Source organism: Periophthalmus magnuspinnatus, chromosome 19 (assembly GCF_009829125.3).
Source record: "Periophthalmus magnuspinnatus isolate fPerMag1 chromosome 19, fPerMag1.2.pri, whole genome shotgun sequence".
NCBI lineage: Eukaryota > Metazoa > Chordata > Actinopteri > Gobiiformes > Gobiidae > Periophthalmus > Periophthalmus magnuspinnatus.
This window is the reverse complement of record NC_047144.1, coordinates 15,129,699-15,144,627: the sequence shown is the minus strand read 5'-3', so window position 1 is coordinate 15,144,627 and position 14,929 is coordinate 15,129,699. Positions and strand designations below refer to the sequence as shown.

The window sequence follows — 14,929 nt, the reverse complement described above, 5'->3', positions numbered from 1 at the left end:
TAGTAGGTGTAGTAGTGGTAGTAGTAGTATTAGTAGTATTAGTAGTATTAGTAATTTTAGTATTAGTATTATGTTAGTAGTTAATTTGGATTTGTATTAAGTGTGAGTAGGTATTGATGTGATGTGTGGGTGGTGTGTTGAGTGGGATGCCCGACTTCTTTGGGTTTGTCATAAAAAAAAAAAAAAATTCACACATACACACATATAGGGTCAAAATTATATTAATGCTTATACTGATAATTGCTCTGTTGTCAAATACTACAATGATTATACGCAACAGCCCTTAAATATCATGTATACAACTGTTTGTTTTGTTTTTTGTTGGTTGTTGCTGAAATACTTTAAACTTGAATAAATGCTATTTGTTTTTCACTTTTGGATCTTTGCTCTTTCTTTTCAGGTGAATGTGACACAGACCGACCCGTCCAGTCAGGAGCCAGTGCTGCTGCGAGAGCTCAGCCGTGGAGACTGGTTTGGGGAGCGAGCGCTGCAGGGGTGAGACTATGTTATCAAAAGATAACAGTTACTTTTATTAAAAGTGAAAAACATGAAATAAACAACCTATTAAAATTCAAATTACTTAAAATAAAACTGCCCAACTGCAATAGCATTGGGACACAAACATGTCTCTTTCTAAACACAAAAGTGTCCTCTGGTGAAGTCTTTTTTATTTGTGTAGTGTTAAACATGTTGTCAGTGACATCCACACGCTGCTCCCTTTCCACTGCCTCATCTTTAAATATTTATTCATTATGAGTGACTCGACAATTGGACAGGAAGTAGTGATGCTAACAGTGAGGTTGCCAGGCGCTACTGTGTCTGTTTTGTGAAGATACAGGCCAATAATCTGTAAGGGCATTGATCAAATCCCTTCAGAATTAGTTGGAATAGGCTCTGGAACAGGCACAATCGCGCTCGGCAACCTCACTGTTAGCGTCGCTACTTCCTGTTCAGTTGTATCTCTATGAGGTTTTTGCTGAGTCACGCTAAAATGAGTCAACATTTAAAGATAAGGCAGTGAATATTTAGATAACTACACAAACAAAATGAATACTTCACTGGGGAACTGTTCTGTGGTTAGAAAGAGGGATGTTTGTGTCTCACTGCTAACGCTAATGCTAATTTTGAGGCATAATAAATATTAAATTCCACATATAAAGATAATTGGCTAGTCTTTATTTTAATGAATTTGAATTTTAAGAGGTTGCCTATTTTACATTTTTCAATTTTAATAAAAGTGATTGTTAGCTTTGGGACACTTTGAGCTAGCTAATGTGTTCAGTGCACAGAGCCTATAAAAATTAAACATATATTGACAGGTTGCTCTGATTGGCTGTGGTAAAGTTGATGGGAAGCGGCAATTGTAAACATCCAACAACACTTTTGATTTGATGTTTTGGAGCTGTGGCCCAACAAAAACCTGTACTTGGATCACACCTCCCCTTTCGGACAATGGGCTGTGTCCGAATGTCCCCCTCAGCCCCAACTACGGTGCCCTAACCCCTCATTCCCTACACAGTATGAAGTGATTAACACAAACATTTTAACATTTTATGACCAAAATGACAAGGCTCACTGCCGTTACAGAGAGAGGGATGACAGTTTTTCAAGGTAAAGTGAATTGGAGCCGATGGAGCCGGGCGTGCGCCCATGATCACCTCCTATTAGCAGGTTAGCTTTGTCCATTTATATACACAGTCTATGAGTCGAACATGTTTTGGCACTGTCTTCCTTCCTGTAGTATTACCAAACCAAAACTCTGATCTGTTTAAGGGTCGATAAGTTCAAATATAACAACACCAACTCACCATGCTAAAACACAAAACATCCAAAATAATCCAAAGCAAAGCAGACCACATATCAAACTTGTAATAAGCCTCCATCTGTCCCTCGTGACCTCATTTCCTGTCAGCCTGTGGTGCGTTCAGGGAAAATCAGTTTTATTAAGATTATCTGCAGTGTGACCTTTGACCCCTTATCACCAGGATGTAGGTACACAGCCCGCCTCTCTCTTTCAGACATTATTGAGTTGTGATGAAGGCTGAGGGTGCACTGATCCTTGAACTGTAGCTTATGAACACTTACGTTTGTTTGTTTTTTTTAAATAAATGTCATTTTTGATTTTTTTTCTACAGATGAAATAGGTTTAAATGTCACCGTAGCGATCGGCTGGAGTGACTCACTGTATTGAAGTGTGCAGTGTGGCTCAAATTTAGAGGCGTTTTCAGATTTTAAAGACACAATACATAGAGATGCTAGTGTTTTTGCTTTGCTTTTGCGAATGTTCCACAATATGGCATTACAGTGGTCCCTCGCTATACCGCGGTTCACCCTTTGTGGTCTTGCAGTTTCGTGTATTTTTCCAGTGCAATTCTACTTCTACAGAGGAACTATGGAATACACAAATCACTATTAATTAATTAAACAAGACATTATGTGAGAAAATGTTAATGCCTGTCTGAGAAAAGTGTATAAAGTATTATTATAAACTTTTATAATAATTGTAAAAGATAAAGCTGACTATTTCGCGGATTTCGCCTATTGCGGGTTATTTTTGGAACGTTACGTTCTCCCCCACGATAAACAAGGGTCCACTGTGCTGGGCTTACCAACTTATTTATATCCATGGAGACAGGCGGATGACAAAACTGAAAAAAGGCTTGAAACCATAGACTGTATACATAAATTGACATAACTAATCTGCTAGCCGCCACGTTCCAAATAGGAACTTATCATGGGCGCACTTCTGGCTCCTCCGACTCAACTCGGCTCGTCATTTTGGTCTTAAAATGTTCATATTGACCCGCTCTACATGAACATTAATAAGAGACAGATCAGCTGCCTTCTTTCCCCGAGGTCACTCCCACTGACGTTAGCAACAGGTTTGATTGACAGTGTTGCTAAGTTCCCACCCCTTACCAAACCAGCAGTGCAGTCACTCCAAATTGGCTCTTTTGGTTGCTATGATACTCGGGGTCGTAATTCCTAACATTACTAATAACTCGGCTCCAAATTCGCCCCTATAACTTTTAGCCTCGATGAGCCTCATTTGACTGAGCCGAACGCTATAGGTGACGTCACACTCACTTAGTCCACTTCTTTACACAGTCTATGCTTGGAACTGAATAAATTAAAGATAAAATGAGTTGAATTCTGTACTGTGGAACATTCCAGGCAATCCAATAAGAATCCAAAAAGTTTCATTGTGCACCTTTGGTCTTTTGGCAAAAATGTTCCTTATTTGCATAGGAATTAAAATTTCTCTCTTGCAACTTGACGATCTGATTGAATCTATGTAGTTTTGTTTTGTTAGTTCAGTTTAGATTTATTTAGACAGAAGAATGAGTTTAACACAATGAAATTCAAAAATGTCTTGCTTTAGAATTTAATGATAATCTCGGATGGTGGACAAGGGCCTATCATGCTGGAGGTGTTCTGCATGTGTATCTGTGGTGGAATATTCAGCTGTTGCCATGGTGACACAATGCAAACATTAGCAAACACTGTCAAAAAAGTTAAGTTAAAGTAAAAAGTTAAGAAAAACACAAAATGGATTAATCAACTAATTTTTAGGAGTCTGATTAATCCGAGCGTTTATGGTCCTGTTTAGGATTTTGATTTTCAACAAAAACAGTGAGAGTGACTAACGGGAAAACTTTGGCTAATGCGAGCTAGCTTGTTACTGTAATTTTGTGTGAGAGACTTTTTAAGAGCACAAATCATCTTACCAGTTGTAGTTCCAACTAAACCAGCTTGTTTTGGTCAGATTGTGTTAAAATAAAGCTCTGATTAAAGTCTAACAAGCCTCAGACACAACAGTGCTTACAGTTAGCATCACACCACCGTCAGCTGCAAAGTATCAGTACAACTCTATGGGAGATTTACTGTGTTGGAAGGAAATAAGCAAAACAGAAATCCACAAACATTGAACCTCATCGGTATTTGTGTGGGATTGGCACCACAATCTTTCAGTATGAATCTCATGTCTTTAAAGTCTTTTCAACTGACAACAATCATGTCTTCAGCGTTGAATAATGGCACCACTTTCTGAGGCTATTGTGAATAAAAATGATTCACTTTTGTTTATTTATAATGACAGAACAGACTTTGAATTTTGTGCCGGTTTTGTTTCATGTGGATAGGCCCAGTAAACACAGAGATATCAACAATAAACCAGGTCAACTGTATATATAAATGGACATAGCTAACCTGCTAGCTGCTACGTTTCGAATAGGAAGTGATCGTGGGTGCACTTCTGGCTCCAATTCACTTTCTATTGAAAAACTGTCACCGCTCTCTCTGTAACTGCTGCTGTCAGACTTGTCATTTTGGTCTTAAAATGTTCATATTAACCCGCTCTTCATGATCCTGGTGTTTTTATTTCGCTATTGTGTCCGTAAAGCAAAATATGAACATTAATAACGCTCTGACCTGTCCTCCAGCTCAGTTTTAAACTATGGGGCTCCTTTATACTCAGGACTAACCACGATCACAGCCCGTAAGTGAAGTATCCGTGCTTCATTTATCAAAGAGGTGGGAACCATGTCTTCACTGAAGCCTGTGTGAACTCCAGCTGCTGAAGTGTTTTGTGTCGTTGCTTCATACGTGATCACACATCAAGGCGAAAATGTCCCGTAAACTCACCCCAGAGACACAGGGTCGATTTAAAACCCTAACAGAGCATGCTTAGACCAGGAGACACACTGCTAAAAGCTATACTGTCTATAAGTGGTGTGTGAAAGGTCTACAGAGAGAACCAAAGAGTGTCTGAAAGAGATGAGGGACAGTGAACAAGTCTTTATGGTCTTTAGCTGCTTGTTATAGGTGATATTTTGAGGAGTTTTCACCATTCAACTTGAATTTCCTATGGGATTAGTGAAGTTATGCTTAAAAATAAAATAGTCCTAGAGGTAGATATATACAAAAACATCAGAACAACAGTGCAAACATGGCTTATTAAGGTGACAGGTATTATAAAGTGACCAGTTTAGTACAGATATTCTAACGCGTCAATTGGTACAGATATTATAAAGCTCAAAATGCTCTCTTCCACCTTGTTTTGTCATGAAGCGGTAGTTTTCAAGTGAAGGGCTACCTTTGACCTTTTACTTAACAGAAATGGGCAATTCCAGGGCTGAAATTACCCAAATGATTCTAGTAAAGATGAATGGAGTTTAAAAACACAGTGGAGCACTTCCTGTATTACCACATGATGACATCACAAGGTGGAATAGAGTGTTTTCAGTTTGAGGGAAGAACTCAGCCTAGATAAGCAGGGTTTGTGTGTTAAACATGTGTGAGTGAAACAAAACGCAACTCCAGGTCTGTTTGTGATGAGGAAACCGCATTATAACAAAAGTCTGAGTCCTATTTGTTTATTCTTCTTAGACTTGGTTTGATCCTGGTCTAGTCCTGGTTTAGTTCTGAGTGTAGTCCCATGATGCTGTATTGTGTGTCCAAGTGGGATCGCACACAATGATGTAATAGTTCAGTGATAAACAAAAGGCGGCCAGGGGTCCAAATCAGGCCCCCCACAGCTGCCATCTGGACCCAAAACTTCACTGAAACTTAAACATTATCTCTTGAATTAATAAGAAATCCTTACAGGAGCAGAGGGGAGCCATTTGAATGGATGGAAAAAAAATGAAATTACTATACAATTTTATCAGCTTTTGTAATGCTGTTACCTCATCAAAAACGTACCTGGGGTTGTGTTTTGTTTCATTCACACATTTTTGACTAATCCCGCATTATCCCTCTACATCTACAAACCATAAAACGCTCTGTTCCACCTTGTGATGTCATGAAGTGGTAGTTTTCGAGTTAACAGCTCCTTTCACCTTTAGTTCAGTAGAGATTGGCAGGTCTGAAATCATCCAAATGATTCTAGTGAAGGTGTGTGGAGTTTCAAAACGCAACAGAGCACTTCCTGTATTACCACATGATGACATCACGAGGTGGAACAGAGTGTTTTCTGTTTGAGAGAAAAACTGTGATGAGGAAACGACATTATAAAATAGATGAGACAATAGTGTAATATGAGTTTATTGAACATTTAGACACAATGTAAATATGACAGATTATGGATTTGTGCTAATGTCCATCTGCAGATCCTCTGGTAGTTTGGTGCTTCAAAAAATAAAACAAACACACACTATTTACACAGACTATGAAGAGTTAGACAGTTATTGGGAACGCGATTTCGATACTAAGGAATAGACTTGATATTTGATACTGATTCCGATACCACGATGTTAACAAAAAACACTCAATACTTGTTCAAATGAGTATTCTAAGTTTTATTATCGATAAGTGTCTGATTTTCTTTTGCCAACCCTATTCGTAGATGTGTGTTTAATTGTCACAAGTCACAGCTCCTCTATCACAGTGATGGATTTGGAGTGGTTTAACTCGTCCCTCTTCTCCTCCTCTGGCTCTTTGTGTTGGGAGGAGTGACATGTGAAGGTGCCCAGAGTAAGAACGCGTCCCCAGAGACCAGCTGCTGTCTGTTACATCCCCCATATATATAAAAAAAAGTACTCGTCTGGCCCCATATAAAGCCAGGCGAGGATTCACACCCATTGATTTTCTATGGAGCCTCAGAGAATCACAGGTACAGACTTTTACAACGGACAGACGTGTTTTGTTATAGAATGATTTGTTTTCAAGTTCAGAATTGTAACTTAAAGGGCTTATATTACACAAAATTGACTCTTGTGAGGTTGAAGCTGTGTTATAATGTTGTAACCTCCTCAAAAACCTACCTGGAGTTGTGTTTTGTTTCATTCACACATGTTTGAGTAACACTTTATTATTAGTCTGTAACATCTCCAAAGCTCAAAATGCTCTGTTCCACTTTGTGATGTCATCAAGTGGTAGTTTTCAAGTTAGTATGTACCCCTTTACCTTTTGTGCAGTAGAGACTGGCAATTTCAGAGCTGAAATCGTGATGAGGAAACAACATTATAACATAGGTCAGAAAAATCAGATATATGAAGCAAGCTGTATGGAATTATGTAGCAAAGGAAAAAAATATGCTTTATATTTTAGATTCCTCAAAGATTCCTCCACCCTTTGTTTGTCGATATCTCTGCAAAGCGTTGGCCTTCTCGCAACGACCTTCACGATGGCGTCTTCTGAAATGGTTTTCCCTTCATATCTGTGCCTTGTCCGAGTTCATTCGTGGAACGCCAGCAGTGTGGAAATCAGTGATCAAAGCAATGTGTGGCCATTTTGAAAAACTTGTTTATTATATTTACTAAAAGTGTTGTCTGTGTGTCCAAAGCGTGTCCAAACTTTTGACAGGTCATGTCTTTGGAGCGGTCTTTGTTTCATGTGTGAGTCATTGCACGGGAATGAATGCGGGTTTTTTTTCCATTCACAGATTTAAGATTCAAAGATCGCCATCGTCTGCTCCAGTTAAAACTCACTGTTGTTGGTTTAACGGCTCAAATTCACCTCTGACCCATGTTCTAATGTTGTTCCTTCATCACAAACAGACCTGGAGTTGTGTTTTGTTTCATTTACACGTTTAACACACAAACCCTGCATATTTAGACTTAGTTTTTCTCTCAAACAGAAAACACTCTGTTCCACCTTGTGATGTCATCATGTGGTAATACAGGAAGTGCTCCACTGTGCTTTTAAACTCCACACACCTTCACTAGAATCATTTGGATGATTTGAGCCCTGGAGTTGCCAATCTCTACTGAACAGATGGCAAAGGCGAGCTGTACATTTGAAAACTACCACTTCATGACATCACAAGGTGGAAGAGAGCATTTAGAACATTGGAGATGTAGACAGACTAAAATAAAGTGTTACTCAAGCATGTGAATGAAACAAAACACAAGTCCAGGTATATTTTTGAGGAGGTAACAGCATTATAACACGGCTTAAAGCTCATACATTTTGCTTAGTAAAACTCAAAATGAATCCTCACCAGAGCATAAAAATGGTATATGTTTTTAAGCTTACAAATAAAAAGTTTTTAAATGATATTTTCAAAACTGCTTCTGAGTTCTTGGCCTGTTTTTCCATCTCGCTGGCATCATCTCCCTGCTTTGTAAGGATAAAGTATAACCCATCACGTCCAACGAGCACCCAACTGTTTGTACTGTTTTATGTCCAAAGACCCATGTCACGCCCCCTGCTGGTTCTTGTTAGCATCTTTTTCATGTCGTTTTACAAGGGATTTCATGGATAGCACTGCATTTCTTTACCTGTGGGATTTTGTCTTTTAAGTGTGTGAGGAGTTGACAACATTTGAAAGTGCTTTTCCCAACACTCAAGGCGCTGTACCTGATTCTCACTGTCTTAAAAGCGTGAAAAACAAAACTAGTTCATTTTAAAGTGTTTGCAGTGGTCCAAAGTTATTCCTCACTTATTTTATGCATTCAGAACATTCTAATTATTCACCATGATGAGTTTATAAGGGTTTTTCCACAACTTTCAGAGACCAGAGTGGAGTTTTGCCGTCGTGATAAAGCTAACAGCAACTAACATGGTAACATGCACTTCCTGATTATTGGACAAAAAATTGTTTTCTAATAAGAGCCATGTTATAATGCAGTTACCTCATCAAAAACATACCTGGAGTTGTGTTCTCTTCCTGTATTACCAATGACATCACAAGGTGGAACAAGTGTTTTCTGTTTGAGAGAAGAACTCAGCCTAAATACGCAGGATTTGTGTGTTAAACATGTGTGAATTAAATAAAACACAACTCCAGGCGTGTTTGTGATGAGGAAACAACATTATTACATAGATCATAGAATAGAGTAATGTGGACCCTTTAACCTCAAGAGCTGCTTATATAATACATCTGTACTGGGGCAAGACACATTTTGCTCAAATACATGGAGAAGGCAGCTGAGTGCGTTCATTCACTCAGCCGCCCAGGGGGAGAATGACTCAAGACCTACTCACAAACACTCACATGTAAACATTTATCTGTAAACAGCAACGTCTGCCCTCGCTTCCTGTCAAGACGATCAAAAAATGTAGATTTAAGACTTAGGTGCTCTAAATATCTTTTCTGATGGACGGTCTGCTGCCCGCTTGTCTTTATGGAGATGTTATTGCTTTGCCTGAAATGTTCCAAAGTACGTCATTAACTGTGTGTCATCTTCATGGAGACGAGCAGCAATAAAACACAATAATAGAGTAAATGCAAAATACTTGGCAAGATACCCGCCCTCTTCGAAGTCCGCTCTGGTTTCGGAAGTGAATTTTACATTAATTTTCCCAAAGACTTTTCAGAAAATTTAAATATCAAGTTTGAAGGTACGGCAGAGGCTAATGAAAGAGGCAAACCTGTTTATGTTCAAAAAACACATTTAAAATAAGATTCCATTATGAACACGATTCCAGACTCTATTATGAACTAAATTCCGTACTTCATTATGTACAAGAATTCCAGACAAATGTGTGTTCATGGAAAAGTTACATAATACATCTTTATTTAAATATTCCAAACCACATTGTAAAAAAAAAAAAAAAAGCAATACAAATAAGACAAAAATGATCAAAACGAAACCATCAAAATAAAGTTTAGTTCAGTCTAAGCTGCAACAACACCGGGCTGTCTCCTCTGTGGATAATAAGACAGTTGTGTTGACAGTTTCAAGGATATAGTTTCTAAATCCAGAATGCCTGTCTGTCCTCCTCCCCCTCTTCCTCCTCTTCCCCCGCTTTCTCCTCTTCCCCCTCCTCCTCCTCCTCCTCTTCCTCCTCTTCTGTGCTGGGACAGGTTCAGATGGCAACACTTACATTTTATTTTTGTTTTGTTTTTTTTCCCCACAGTGAAGACGTCAGAACAGCCAACGTTGTCGCAGTGGACTCTGTCACCTGTCTGGTCATCGATAGAGAGTAAGAAACATTTATTTATTTATTTGTTTGTTTAACCATTTTTAAAACACAAAAATTACATTGAGGTTCTGTGGGTGGAGCGGCCAAAAATAATACGTAAAGGTGCTGTACCAGATTTTTACTGTCTTTACCTCCTCAAAAACAGACCTAGAGTGGTGTTTTGTTTCATAAATCTCAAAATGCTCTGTTTCACCTTGTGATGTCATGAAGTGGTAGTTTTCAAGTTAACAGCTCCTTTTTACCTTTTATTCAGTAGAGATTGGAAATTCCAGGGCTGAAATTATCCAAATGATTCTAGGGAAGCTGTATGGAGTTTAAAAACACAGTGGAGCACTTCCTGTATTACCATATGACATCACAAGGTGGAACAGAGTGTTTTCAGTTTGGGAGAAGAGCTCAGCCTAAATGTGCAGGGTTTGTGTGTTAAACATGTGTAAATGAAACAGAACACAACTGCTTACCTTAGATCAGAAAATATAACGTAACATAACGTATATTAAACAGTTTTAACACAACAGACGTCAAAAAATTAACTTTGTGCCTAATTATACACCCAAAATGATTGTCATGGGGAATGTTTGTTATCCCATTGTGCAGTTTTATCCCTGATCTGTGTGAAAAAATGTGAAATTGTGAATATTTTACTTTGTACAATGATAAAACTCTAAAAATAAATCTACATTTTAACCCAGCAAACAGTGTAACAGTGACTAGTCAGCAGTTTCCCAGACAACAGACTGATCTATGGCGCCATATCAGGATGTTTGCTGCCATCTATTGGTCAAATCTGGTATTGCAAGTAAATGATGTCTGAGTAGATGCCATTCAAAATATAATGTAATACGAAAGACATTGTAATCTTAATGCCCCATATTTTAATTATTAAGCATTTTTGTACATGTTTTCTTTTCATTTTGTCGGTACATCTGTATTTATCTATATTTCACCACAGATAAAAAAATATATATTTAATTCTGAAAAACTCTATTGCTATATTTGAAACTGTTTAAGACTGTACTTCCAGTCTCCAGGGTCAACATTTGTGACTTTACCTCTCAAATATTTCAAAGGAAAGTACAGTGAAAGCAAGAGGGAAATATAGCTCTTGCGCCCCCATCTGGGAGTATGACATTATTACATTTTAAAATCTGAAAACCACCTGTTATTAAATTTTACGTTTTTTTTTTTTTTTCTTTTTCAGCTCATTCAAACATCTGATTGGAGGACTGGAAGACGTCTCCAATAAAGGCTATGAAGACGCTGAACTGAAGGCTAAGTATGTTAACAAGTTTTCATGTGGGAACAACAAAACAGTCCACTCTACATCTTAAAGATGTTTTAATATTTAATTGATTCAACCTGCATCCATAGAGTCATAATGAACATTGTAACTTCAAAGGACATTTTCTCAAAATGCATTTTTCCATAAGGATCAGCCCTTAAAACACCACATACACACACACCAACGTGTCTTGTACTCAACATGATTTTGATGAAATGTACAGACTGATTTCTTGATACCTATTTCAAAGTCTGATTTATTCAAGGTTTACCTCCAAAAATGAGATGAAATTAGAATTTTTAGGCAAATTTTCAGTCTGATCTAGTTTACTCAAAAAGCTAAGTAAAATCCAAAATCCTCTCTCAAGATTTTTTGTATCTAATATGTCAACGAAAAAAGGAAGAAATTTTAACCTGGCTGTTTTCATGTTTCTGCTTTGAATGTCCCAAAAATAGTTGATTTTGGCTGTTTTTCCACATAAAATCCCTTATGTTTATATAAAACCATTATCCGATGAAACTCTTGTAATACATTTTTTTCTTAGATTTATGTGAGTAAATTACAGCAGAAGTTTCAAAACAATATCTCTAAGTTTAAGATTTTTTCCTATTCAGCTGCAGCGTCTCACCTTAACAACAGTACTTTCATTTTTATTTTTACATGGCTAGTAGATAGATAGATCCCTTTAATGAGTGGGTGGGGAAAACACATATAAAATAATACTTCTGTTGGTATTTCCAGCACATAAAGTCTATTGACATTTAACAGTGTTGGTTTAGTGCTGGTCCCCATCATGGCTGGTGTTTACAGCAGAATCGGACTCCTTCTTGCGTAACAGTTTGTAATACGAGTGCAAAGGACGACACACCTCCGCTCGCTGGTCATGCGACTTTTAAAGGAGAAACTATTATTACATTTGCATCTGTCAAAACAAACAAGTATATTCACACCCAAGGGCAAAACCATAGACTGTATATTTAAATGGACAGAGCTAACCTGCTAGCCATTGTGCACCAAACAGGAAGTGAGCATGGACACATCCGGCTCCATCGATTCTGGCTTTAATTCACCAGTGATGTGACGTTCGTGAGTTCCTGAACGTGAATCTCAGTTTTTAAATGAACCGAACATTTTTCTTTCTCAATTTAATGCAATTTTACACAGGTTAAGACTGAACCGACACAAGAATCAGCACAGAACATAGATTGTATATGCTTTTTATACTGTCTGTGGCACAGAAGCAGAGCAGGCGACATGAGTGAGAGCTTTCAGCACAAAAAAAATCATAATAGCAGTTTTATTATTATTTAGTAGTAGTAGTTTTATAGTGCAAGCATGATTTCAAAGGATAAACACACTCTCTGTGATTAGTTTGTTGATAAAATGAGCTCCCACAGTGGCGTCTTGCATATGAAAAAGAGCCAGTCTTTTGAACAGCTCTCTGAATGAAAAGAATCCAACAGATTTGTATCCCATAAAAGAGCCGAAAGTCCCATCATTACAATACAATGTCTACTGAAAATCCGTTGCCCCTCTCTCTGTAACTGCTGCTGTCAGACTTGTCTTTTTGGTTTTAAAATTTTCATATTAACCCGCTCTACATGATCCTAGCGTTTTTATTTTGCTAATTGTCTGTAACTCAAGATATGAACATTAATAACAGACAAATCAGGCGCCTTCTCTCCCTGAGGTCACTCCTGCTGGCGACAGGTTTAATTGACATCATTGCTGCGCACCTGCTCTGTGCTAAACCATCAGTGTGGGCGGGATGGGGCATTACCGTCAACAGCCCCACTCCAGATTGGCTCTTTGGTTGCTATGATACTCGCAGTCGGAATTCCAAATATGGAAATTGGCTCCAAATTCACCTCTATAACCGCTAGCCTCGATGAGCTTCATTTGACTGGAACTGAACGCTGCAGGTGACGTCACACTCACTTAGTCCACTTCTTTATACAGTCTATGGCTCATGTTAATAGAGACGCTGACTCTGCTAAAGCGGTTGCACGTGTCATGTTGAAATACACTGATGTTATAGAGCCAAATATACCACAGTTATTCACATGTCAATGAAATGGAGATCACCAGTATTTGAAACAGTAGCTTGTGTTAGCACGAAACAGCTCTGAATCACCCTGAGAATAGCATCATTATCGTAAATAGATTAACTGCACGGAAGCTAAAACAGGTGCTATCTACCACAACCACTGCTTTTAACGAGCGTGGAGAGTACAAATAAACTTTATTTTAATTATTTTTGCATCTGGACCTGCTATAGCCCATTACTTGGTACTTAGACAACTATTCAGTTTGTGGGTTTATCAAGTTTTGAGTTCATTTTATCCGCTTTTTTTGTGGAGTTTTGGGTGATTATTTGTGTAGAACTGCAGTGGAAATGGTGTAATCCACTTTTAGACCTTGGGATGCACCAATCCAGCGTTTTCTGATCCGTTCACGATGCCGTCTGGTTAAAAAATATATCTAAATGTGTTTTATAACTGTTATTTATCATTTAAAGTAACTATAGAACAACTTTAAAACATATTATTAAGTATTTAGGCCAGTGTATCGTTTTATTACACCAATTTATAGATCAAAATGGGATATAAACTCAACCAGTATCGTATTGGTGCATTCCTGGTTTAGGCCTAAAATAGACCTGGAATTGTCCTGTCATAGACCTGGTTTATATTTGGTTGTACTTGGAAAGCCAAATCTTTTCTTTGGTGGTACTTGCTAACCATATGTTTGGCTTCGTGCTTCAGTTGTGTGTCACAGATATGAAAATTGTTCACTTTATTGTCTCAAACAGTCACCATAAACATGTACAACAGGTATAATTGCTCCAGCTAAGTCATGACCAAGTCTAGAAGAATGGGTCAAATGCACAGGCCCGATTTTAAACTATAACAAATATTTAAACCTGGTACTATCTCACTATAAGTAATAAATATAAAAACCTGTCATGTGCATTTTAAAGGGCCCATATTACGCTGTTTTCTGATCTGTTATAATGTTGTTTTCTCATCACAAACAGACCTGGAGTTGTGTTTTGTTTCATTCACACATGTTGAACACAGAAACCCTGCAGATTTAGTTCTTCTCTCAAACTGAAAACACTCTGTTCCACTTTGTGAGGTCATCATGTGGTAATAGAGCAAGTGCTCCACTGTGTTTTTAAACTCCACACACCTTCACTAGAATCATTTGGAAAATTTCTGCCATGGGTTTGCCAATCTCTACTGGACAAAAGGCAAAATGTAGCTGTAAACTTGAAAACTACCACTTCATGACATCACAAGGTGGAACAGAGCATTTTGAGCTTTGGAGATGTAAACAGACTAATAATAAAGTGTTACTCAAACGTGTGAATGAAACAAAACACAACTCCAGGTCTGTTTTTGAGGAGATAACGATATTCTAACATGGCTTAAACCTCACTAGAGTCAATTTTGCATAATTTAGGATCTTTAAATAACATTAGCATCATATCAATTGCCTGTATAACACATATAGACATATCAGGACACGGGTCAGTGCTTGTATACCATAAGAGGTGTTTCGACTGGACACTCCCTGGAGTATTTGGTTACATCGGTCACTGTCTAACTCGTGCACATACATCACCCACGACACAAAGCTATATATAATCTGACCCAATGGTAAGGCCTATGTCACTGCAGCATCATGTGGTCTGGCCCCATACAGTCTAACACAGCACAGGGCCGTGCACAAGAGGAGGGGTGAAGCAACTTATGAACTTGAACTGTCAAATAC

The 14,929-nt window shown here is 38.1% G+C and overlaps 1 protein-coding gene across 1 annotated transcript in view; it reads left to right on the top strand.

Moving 5' to 3' along the window:
- The window catches only part of LOC117387497 (cGMP-dependent protein kinase 1), a 100,342-nt gene that overhangs the window by 72,546 nt on the left and 12,867 nt on the right, over positions 1 to 14,929 (top strand). The window contains exons 7-9 of the mRNA XM_033985011.2: positions 401 to 495; positions 9,805 to 9,870; positions 11,072 to 11,146. Of these exons, the coding sequence (XP_033840902.2) occupies positions 401 to 495; positions 9,805 to 9,870; positions 11,072 to 11,146 (236 nt within the window). The remainder of the gene's footprint in view (positions 1 to 400; positions 496 to 9,804; positions 9,871 to 11,071; positions 11,147 to 14,929) is intronic.